Here is a 10,907-nt window from a genome sequence, read left to right on the forward strand (position 1 = left end):
GGAAGAGAGAGAGAGAGAGAGAGAGAGAGAGAGAGAGAGAGAGAGAGAGAGAGAGTGAGTGTGTGTGTGTGTGTGTGTGAGAGAGAGAGAGTGAGAGTGTGAGTGTGTGTACTAAGCACTTAACTAATAAATGCAGTGTCTTGCCTCTTATAAAGGTCTCACTCTTTATTTTGAGCTAATTGGGTAACACCATGAGCCCCTGCAGTACCTCCAAGTGGGCCCTGTTGCCCAGCCAGCCGCTGGCTGCACATGCCAGGGGCTGTGCTAACTGACAGGGGAAACAGCTGCCTGACTGTGGTTGCCTTCCCAGTCACTGAGCTACACCCACTGGGGGGGTCCCGCCCCCGCAGCCTGGCCCCACCAAGCAGCTGCCTTAGCTGGGGCTGAGAGAGGCCAGGCCAGGCCGAGCCGCAGGGCTGGGGCCACCCCCAGCAGCTCCCTTAAAGCTGCTCTTTGTGCCCCAGCTGGGCCGGGCCGGGCCAGGCCAGAGAGTACTGCAAGAGCCTCCCCTCCCTGTCCCACGGCAGCAGGGAGTGAGGGGGGGAGGAAGAGGAGGAGGAAGAAGGGAAAGAGTTCCCCCTCAGCACTGAACAGAGCCCCCTCGACCCTTCTGAGGAAGAGTCCCCACCTGGGCCTGGGCAGAATTGCATGGAGCCCCCACTCCTCACCCCTCAGTGGTGAGGGAGAAGCAGGGGAAAGAGTCCTCCTCCAGGGCCAAGCAGCTTTGAAGTGCCCCTCTCCCCACCTCATGGCAGCAAGGGGGGAGGAAGAGAAGAAGGGGGAAGAGCCCCCCAGCACCTAACAGAGTCTCCCTCCCTATCCCACAGCAGTGGGGGAAGAGGGAGGAGGGAGAAGAGTTCCCCTCTGGGACCAGGCAGCCCTGCGTGCCAGGATTGCTCCTGGTTGTCAGGGAAGCGCTGGGGCAGGCAGAGCTCTCCCTTCCTCCTCCCCTGCCCCCAGAAGATGCTCCCTCTTCCCCTACCCTCCAAGCCCTGCAGGTCAAGCTGGGGATTTAACCCCCTCCTCAGTCTAACTCAGGCCTACTGAGGCCTGGCCATGCCTCCCCCTCAGCTCAGCTTCCCTGTGCTGGGTTCTGGCCTGAGCCACTGCAGGCATGTGCTGAATGTCTACCTACTTCCAAACCAGTTTGCTCCCTTCAGGTTAGGCAAACCTGCAAAGATTGAATCAATTCAGGCTTGGGCTTTTTGAATGTCTGTCCCTAGCCACCAAGGCTTACCTCAGTTTCATTGCTAGTGCTGCAAAAGCCTTCTTTGCAACTCCTGCCCCAAGCACAGAGCCTCTGAATCTCCCCAATCCCTTTCAGATCCTAGCAGTATGTTTCCCTCTTCCTCACAGCCTACGTCTCTAGGGTCTTGCCTCTTCTATCCCATTTCTCTCTGTAATGGGACTGTTGAAATCTGGAAAAAAACCTTTTGGGATATGGCCTATATAAGAGACTAGCTGACTGCCCATCAAGAATGACCACCACAGGTCCAACCCTGTTCTCCACCTCCCTCGCACCGCCACCACCTCCCATACAGGGCAGAGCAGGGGAGCACACCACCCCCCCAGGCCAGCACAGCTGGCCTCAGTTTCCCCCCATCCCCTGTGTCCCTGCCATCATGGCAGCGCTCCTCAGAGGTGCCACCGCCACCTGCAGTCCAAATGCTCTTGGCCAAGACAGCCAAGTAGAGTGGGAATAAAGCGTTATGGACAGACAGATGGACAGACTAAGGCTTTTATACTATTAGAATACAAGACAAAGTAAAGCCACAGAAGTCAAGATTCTCTTCTAGAAAATGAGAAGAGGCAAGTAATTTCCAGCTGAAGGTACGGCAAGTGTCTGTAAACCTAGAGACACATACAAGATGACATAAGAAGATTCACTAAAGCAATAGGATAACTAAGATACAAACACTTATCACAGAGCCCTAAAGCTTAGATTTCCAGAAGGCCCCTTTTGACATGCCCAGAAAAAGACCACTAACTATCTGTATTACCCTTTTCTCCCAGATCCACTTACAGCTACCAAAATGATGTAATTCAAATAGAAACTTTTAAAAATTATTTTCACAGCAGCCCCATCACAACACAGGTACATTTATGGAGGTCCATGGAGTTACTTCAGGCTAATGCAGATATGACAGAGAGCAGAATTTGTCCGTACATATACCAGAGAGCTACCAAGCCAAGGCTTCAGAACTGTTAAAATGGAAGATAAAATAGTCTGGTTCAAATTATTTTGCTTGAAAATTTGATTTTTTTTAAAGCCAAACAATAATTTCCCCCAAAAGTTCAATTTACTTTCCATGGAAAAGTTTTTTTTTTCCATTGTAAAAACCACATACCCTTAACTTGAACATTTTCCGTTTGGAAGTGTTGCTTGGATGCTTAATGGGAGTCATAGTTTAGCTGCTTCATGTTTTGTCCTCTGTGGGCCAGGGGCCCAGACTGAGCACATCTCTCAGGATCCATAAAGGCCATGTAATACCCATGGTACACTTTCTTGTCACAGCAAGAATATTATAAGAGATGTAATCTAGTCAGTAACCCAGCACACAAGAAGAAAATGGGGCTTGAAGCACCTGAGCTGCAGCTCCCAGGGGGTGCTACTGTGGTGGCTCATATTAAACTTTTTCAGTTTCTTGCTTTAAAAAAATCATTTTTTCCCTAGAGGCACCTGTGGACACTTATTTCCTAGTGAGTTCTAGATACACATATGTGCTTGGATAATGAACATACCATATTAGACTTCCCAGAACAGATGCAAGCCTTGCTAGTCCATTGCCATTTGAAATGTGTGCTGGAGGGCAACCCAGTGTTAGATATGAAGGAGAAGGAAATGCTGGCCTACCTGGGGCAATTTCAAAGAGGTGTTTTCCTGGTTCATCAAGATTAGGTGCCAGCTCGCTCACCTGATTGCCTTGTAGTGGAATGAAACCCTGTAAGGGACACAGAAATACCAGTGAAGGGGGAAAGGCCAGGAAGAGGGCAAGGAAAGGAAGATAACACAAAGCAAAGTTTGGCAGATATAAATCCCTCTCCCCCACTGAAATGGCTCTTCTCCTTTCCACATTTTGCACCTCCTTCATTTCCATCTTGCATGCCATTCCTTCTTTCTCCAAGTTAATTTGCCATATACCCGTCTCTTCTGTCATCTCTCATGACCTCATCACTGTGGATATGACAGCCTTCTCCTCTATGGTAATCGCTATTATTCAGTGAGCCCTGGTATACTCAATGCTGTATGAACAGAGGCACTTGCTTCCCCACGGATCTCAACATTGGGCACACAACCACCACATCTTCCATGTGGAACTGTATCCCTGTGTCTACCATTATTAAACTCTCATCTAAAAATATATCCTCTCTCTCAGTTTTTCTGTCACTCCAGTTGTGGCCCCAAATCCAACCTTTTCAGTACCAGATGGCTAAAAATTCAACACCTACCATCCATATTTAGGCATCTGAATAAGTGGCCTAATTTTAAGAAGTGCAGCATGGAGTAAGTCCCACAAAGTCACCAGGTAGAACAACTGATCCAAGTTCCCTTCAGTCTCGAGGGAGGGACATTAGATCCAAAAGTCAAATGCCATATGGACATCTTTATAACTGGTAAACCTTGAGCTTTAAACAGGGTTAAACCCCCCAGTTTGCTTTCAGAGGCAAATGCCACCAGAGCTCATGATTGTTTGTAGCTGGGATTTTGCTTGAGCCTAGCTTTAGTTTTAACATATTGTATCTCAGATTTAGGAATTTTGGAGCAGGCTAAACAAGAGCCCTCAGATTTCAAGCAATTTAACCTGAAAAAAATCAAAAGGCTTCTTCAGGGGAAAGCTAAAAAAAAAGAACTTTAGGAAGCAACATCAGTCAACTGATTGTACTGGCTAGGACTCACCTAAGCCAGTTCATGCTCCAGGTAGTCATGCTCTGGCTAGGATAAAAATACACAAGTCACCACTCTCCTCAGACTCCAGACCAGATCACCAACCAGGACTGGTGATAAAGATCAACCCACCATGGCTTATCAGCATCTGGATAGGGACAGTGATAATCTAAAACTATCTTCTCATTGTCCAATGGGCTTTTAGAAAGATGTATGGCCAACTGCCAATGTTAGCCAGCTGGATCCCTGCACTAAGCAAAGGAAGGTCCCTCCAATTTGATGCCTACTTGCAGGAAATCAAGGGACATTAAGTGCTAGCTAAGGAGTTCCCATTTTAGGTTCTTAGGAATCTACATAAGGTGAAGTGGGTAGGAAAATGCCAAAATGGACTGGCAAGATGGGCTGGGGGGAGGAACGGGGAGGGACTACAAGTAAGTCCCCACTCCAGTCTCCAGTAAGCCAAACTACACTTACAATGACCGAATTACAGGATTTTTCTTTTTTTCCTGACAGCACCCAACAATCAGGCTACAAACCAGAACACTAAACAACACACTTACCCTTCATGAGTCATCTATATTCATGCACATTCCCAGTACACATGCCTGATTATTATCTTTTCTCAAATCACTTTAACAATTGCTAAGCCCAAGAGACATCGGAACAAACAGAATATCAGTAACTGAAATCAATCCCAATTAAATTTTTTGTCTGCTTCCAGGCTCATGCCATTGAAGTAACATAATTCTGGTATTTGATGGCAGAAGAGGGAAGCAAGGATTTCAAATAAAGGAATAAAATCTTCCATGTAATCTTTGCAGTCTTGCTTTCCGTGAAGCAGGAAAGCCAGTAAATTAATTTTTCCATTAAATCTATGTTGTTGTATATTTTTGCTTTATCATTGCCTCTCCAAATAGTATCTTCTGTACAGACACTTTATTGAAGAAATTACTATAATAAACCAAGGAGCCAGCTGGCATTAAATGTAAATGAATTAAATTTTATTCTTCTCTTTAAGCATAGAACACTGAACTGACCAGGCATAAATTACTGAAGGAGCAGTTCTTGAACTGGAAAATATTTTCAGGTGGGAATTAAGCTTTGATCCATCTTCAGGATTCACCTCCATACAATCCACTTCATTAAAATTATTTGCTCCTTTGAATGGAACAATATGCTGTAGACAAGGAAAGCCTCACTAAAGTGTGGCAGAGCTCCACACAAAACAAAGTGAGGTGGGATGGCATACAGCTTCCCTTGCTCACCCAGACATTAGACTTGCATTAGAAGACTGTAAGGAGAGTTCACGACAAGGGACATCAGGGAAAATCTACAGCAAGGACACCCAAGCCACTGAGCAAGCAGTCCTTTAAAGAGTTAGTGTTATGCCACTCCAGTGACTGACATAGTACAAACCAATGCAGAGTCTGCAGGAACTGAAGTCCTGTGGACTAATAGTTGACTTAGAATTTGTAACTTTTAGTCTAAGGAATTGAAAATGCCATCCCTGCACCTGCCAAATACATGCCACTCACCCTATGTTAATGTAACATTAACCATCAAAAACCATAGAAAGGCAGGAAATGTAAAAGTTAAAGTTCTAAGAGTGGCTAATATGTCCACATATTAAATAATTGATGATACACATTATTGCTGTTTGTACTGCAGAATGTAAAAGGACTACTGAACTAGAAAAAGGGAAAGAGAAAACACTTATCAACATCCTCCAGTCAGCCCAAAGAGACTTTTCACTGGAACCTTTGCTTTTGCAGTCCCTGTCTTTTTGTTAGTTCAGCTGTGCCTTCACATCATTTTCTAATTTAATTTCCTCTTTTTTTTTAATCCTGTATTTAATGTAATTTCAACAGATGGATTTGCCTGTGGGCTTCAAAACATATTAAATTCTTTATGACATATTTTATGTGGATTTGAAAAAAAAGGCATTTGAAACAGAAGAAAAAGTGTACTGTTTTACAGAAGGCTGAGAACTGGGGACAGGAACACAAAAACATACCCTCAGCTGGGCAGATCCATAGCATGGCATGCTAGAAGACACCATATCCCAAAACTGGGAATACAAGGAGGATCTTGAATTCAAACACCTGCCTATCTTGTATGGAAGTAGTTTGAGGCTTCTTTGACAGAACGACCCTGGAGACTAGGGAATTAGGAAACATATTTGCAACAGGGGAAAAGGTTATTTTCCCCCCTATATTACACATTTAGTGTAATTGAAAACTGTATGGAATGCAGGAGAATGAGTGAATTAATTTCACAAGCATGAAGACAGAGAAAGCTGAGCTACTCAGGAAGGGATTTGCCCTCCCCAAGCATTCCACAGTTATGAGTAAGGCCCTGAAAGACTACAACATTATTTAAAAAGTAGTAATTTTAGGTGCCTTTGGGGACAATGGAGAACGGGGACAAGCACTATAGCAGGAGACCTAGATATTGGTCAAAATATTTTGGGTGTAGGATGTTTAGGTTTGATGAAAAAAAATCTACATTTTCTACATTAAGATGCTTTTCATGACACAGTTAATTTAGATGAAAAACACTCTTCTCAAATCAGTTGCAATTGAAAATGTTGGTCCAGCCCTGTCTTTTACATGTCTTTACCTCTAACCATTCCTAAATCACTGAACTACCAGCCTTCATTTCTACTATCTCCTCTTTTTCTTCTCTTAAATGATCAATATTGAGCTTCTGGAGCTGACTGGAAGTACCAGCAGAACTACATCTTCTGTGATGCATCACAGCCAGGAAGCATGATGCAGTCACCTCCACTCCTATTAACGGGAGAACATGGTGCCCCATGAACAATGCTATCCAACTGGGGAGCCTGTGTAGAGAGGACAACGGAAGCATGACTCACCCAACCTGTAAGTCGCATGATGTACCAGCATTTTAAAATCAGAACTGTTAAGTTTTATTTTATTTTTGTTTTTGGCAGAAACATCTACATTTTTTATGGCAAGGGTTTAATGAAAGTGATCCTCACCCTGCCATTTGCCTCCATTTTCATAGAATCATAGAGAAGTAGGGCTGGAAGGGACCTCCAGAGGTCATCTAGTCCAGTGGTTCTCAACCATTCTCACACTGGGACCCATCAGCATAATTATCAGCTTGCCAGGACCCATGACCCACAACCCCCTGGCCCCAACCCACACAGTCTCTCTTTCTCTCCTTCTCCCGCTTCCTCTGGCTGCTGCATCCAACCCCTTCCCTCCCACCCCGGCTCCTGGAGCTGCTCTCACAATGCTGAGTGCTCACCACACCCCCGGCTGCCTGCTGGCTCCATGCAGGCTGCCAGCATGGGGAAACCATGTAATTCCCTGGGACCTCCCCACAACCCTTTACAATGTTCTTGCAACCCACTTTCGGGTCACGACCCATGGGTTGAGAAATGCTGAATCTAGTCCAACCCCCTGCCTAAGGCAGGATCATCCCAATCCAAACTATCCTATACAATCCATAATCTAAATTCGACATAAGACTACTGTCAGCCCCGACACAACACAGACCTAATACCCTAACCTGCCACAGGTAAAGCAGGGAAGCCATGGCAGCCAATGACCTGCTTCTATAACATGTTGTCAATATATGCTCAAGAGATCCAGGATAGAAGGTCACACCCCCTGTTAGAGGAAGGGGAGGCATGGGGGGGGGAGTAGGGGACATCACTAAACTTTTTCCTCAGAAAGAAGTTTATTTTCCAACAAGCTCTACTGCAGAAGGAAGAACACAGGGGAGAGACCAAGCTGAGAAAAAGGAACACAGAAGAGGGTGGGGAAGGAAATAAACAGAAAAAATAGCAACAGGTGCAAAGAAAACCAAATGAATAGATTGTGTAGGTGACTGGAAGACCAGATATTGAACATAAAAGTCTAGCCTTGATCTTTGCCCAGTTTCCTATGGACACCTGACAGAGATCTGCTATGGACTGACGGTGATACTGCTAGGGACTGTAGCATCAGAAGCAAGCAGCAGAATATTTCCCCAGATACCTTACTGCTTTCTGAGGACTGTTTTTAAAGACTGGGCCTGTTTCCCTGCAGCTTCAGGGGAAGGACTACCCTGATTGTTCAATCAGGATCATCTGGACCCCAGGCCTTGATCTGATCTCATTACAGATACTTAGTCTTTAATTCAGCAGACAAAATACAGACCACCGGCCAGATCCAGCCTGCCAGTCAATTTCATCCAGCCCATTGGCAGGCACCCACCAATTAACTGTATCCAGGCCCAGGGCTGCCCCTGCTGTGTTCCGCATGGGGCCAAACCCCACTCACTCCCACCAGGACAGAGCAGTACGCTCCTACCTTCAGCCAGAGAGCCCAGGCCCCGGCCAACATACACAGCTTTCACGTGCTGTTTGGGGAATGGTTTGGCTCTCCAGACCTCCAGCAGCTCCTCCTCCTGTCACTGCTGCAGCGCTCTGAGCAGCAGGTTGGGAAGCAGTGGCGGGCAAAGGAAAGCTGCAACTGGGCAGGAGCCCAGAGCGCAGGGCCAGGGCTGGGGGGGAGCGTGGGGCCTGAGGCCAGGGCTAGTGGGAGCACAGAGCCCGGAGCATAGGGCTTGCATACAGGGCCCAGGTCAACAGAAGTGTGGGGCTGGCCCAGTTCCAGTGTGTGGGGCTTCCCACAGCACACATGCAGTTCCTGGGACTCAGTGGGAGCTGAGGGCCACTGGGGGGAGCCCCATGTGATGTAGTCAGCAGCCTTCGCTGCTCCCTGCCACCACATGCAGCTCCTGGGACTGTAACAGGAGTGGCAGGGAGCCCCACGCAGTGGAGCTGAGTCCCAGGAGCTGCACGTGGCAGCAGGGAGTGAGGCTATGCCGCTGGCTCCATCGCAGAGGATTCTCCCCAGTGGCACACAGCTCTGAAAAAGTCCTGGGATCTGCATCCTGGCAGGGAGCAGGGCCAGGCCACTGGGTCCATCATGTGGTGCACCCCCCACTGGCAGTGCGCAGATCTAGATGAGTCCCAGGAGCTGCACATAAGCTATGGGAAGCTCTGTGCAATGAAGCTGGGCCGGCTTGGCCCCCCTCCCTGCAGCCATGTGCAGCTCCTGGGATTCAGCCAGAGCCACATGCCACTGAGGGGCTCCAACTGCACAGGCCATGACCACCCTGAGAGCCCACCACCTGCTGCTGCTGCCACCAGCAGCAGAGGCTGTGCACCATGGAGGGGGGGGGGGTGTACAGGGGCCCCACATGCACACCCCACCATACCCACAAACACACCCTAACACACCAACATCCTCCCCCACACCCACAGATACACCCACACCCTTCCCGCCCCGACACCCCACACCCCTAAACACACCTGACACCCCCACAAACGCCACACCCTCTCCATACATGCACCCATGTCCCCCCAGAAGCCCCACCCACACGCACACCCCACATACATCCCACACCCCTGCACAAACCCCACACCGCAACCACACCCCACACACAAACGTAAGACTTACAAAAGTAAGACTTTATTTTGAGCTATTATGCAATCGCCTCGATATACCCTATACAAATACATGTAAATCAGGGCAAAAATACTTTTTGAAATAAAGTAGTAAAAAAGGAGTACTACCAGGAGCAAGGGAAAGGACTTCCAGTGGCAAAGGCCAGGGCTTAGGGGCGGGACTTGTGATCCCAGGATAGCAACCTGCGGGTGGGGCACCTGTGAAGAGGTGGCGCTTCCCTTGCAGCCCTTGACAGCTCAACAAAACTCATTTAGCGGTCCTGCAGCTGAAATAATTGCCCACCCCTGCTTTAATCTATGCCCTAGTCTTTAAGGTCTGAGAGATCAGAATCTAGTTTTCAAATACCTTTGAATTTAGGGGAAGCTTGAATCAAAAGCTGAAGTTTGCTACTCTGGTCTGCCTCTAGAGAGGACTCTAACATGGGTATATGAGCACAACTGTCAAAGCAGCGTCCTCTCTGTTTCTCCCATGTACCTATTACCTGAGTGAATGGTGTGAAGCTATCCTATCCAACTGGTATTCCCATTAAGGTTTAAAAGGACCTTTCTCCAGAGGATGAAAGACCCTAGCCTGCTGCTTTCCAACATCTCTGCACTTTGTAAAAAACCCTCTAGATAACTAATGGAAAGTAGGAAATGTAGGAAGAATCTCTATTAGCAGTCAGAGTGTATTGATTCTGACAGTTGCTGTCACTGTTAGTGAAGCATTACTAAATTCAAACAGATAGATGTATCCTTGCCCATTAGTCACCCTGACTGCATTAGCAATCTTGCTTAGGAACTGTATTAATGACAGTTTAAATCAGTTAATGCCCCCAAGTCCAACTTTCTATATATCAAAGCATAACCAGAAACAAACACCAAACCCTGACTAATTTCCCCTTCTCCTTTCTAATTAAACATACTTCCTTGGGAATCAGACACCAGTGCTAAGGAGACTGCATAGATCAGCACACGGATACAGTGGTATAGTGTTTTCACTGCTGAGTCACGGGTTCAAACTCAGTCTAGCTTGGTAGTGACTAAAACAGCTACCATCTCACAGTTCTTTGTGGCCTACATACTTGCATTCTCAGTTGTCCCTCTTCTTTGCACAGCATGTCTGCTGACATGACTTTAGACAAGGCATAGATAGCAAACAAACCAAGGGCCTAAGTGCACTCTCAAAAGAAAGTGCTATGAATCCTGCTGCATCACTTGCTCAGATTACTCTATATTTGTTGCATGCTGTGCACTGTGGAGTTGTTCTTGCTGTATGTTGTGCGGTATTTACCAGAAGGAAGCTGGAAGCCACCCCTGAGAGGATCAAGTTGTGAAAATCCCATGATTCCTTTTGCATCATCCCATGAGCCAGGACCAGCAAACAGGCCAGCAAACAGAATTATCTGAGTGGGACTCCTGCTTAGGAGAGGAGCAGGAAGTCTTGGCTGCCTGGGGACGAGGTTTGTGAATGCTATTAAGTGGAAGGCCTGCCTGGTTTGGGCATAGTGGAATATGTTACTTGCTTTTGGAATGCCATACCGCAGTTCTAACAAC

At 47.1% G+C, this 10,907-nt stretch overlaps 1 protein-coding gene across 3 annotated transcripts in view; it reads right to left on the reverse strand.

The window, feature by feature from the left end:
- Positions 1-10,907, reverse strand: part of ARHGAP22 (Rho GTPase activating protein 22) — a 368,091-nt gene that overhangs the window by 318,966 nt on the left and 38,218 nt on the right. For 2 of the 3 annotated variants that reach the window (XM_019502551.1, XM_019502550.1), the window contains exon 3: positions 2,855-2,942. The exons of the other annotated variant lie outside the window; for it this stretch is intronic. In XM_019502551.1, the coding sequence (XP_019358096.1) occupies positions 2,855-2,942 (88 nt within the window). The remainder of the gene's footprint in view (positions 1-2,854; positions 2,943-10,907) is intronic. 3 annotated transcript variants of the gene reach the window in all.

This window comes from Gavialis gangeticus, unplaced genomic scaffold (assembly GCF_001723915.1).
Source record: "Gavialis gangeticus isolate Ggan-Ray unplaced genomic scaffold, GavGan_comp1, whole genome shotgun sequence".
Classification (NCBI taxonomy): Eukaryota; Metazoa; Chordata; order Crocodylia; family Gavialidae; genus Gavialis; species Gavialis gangeticus.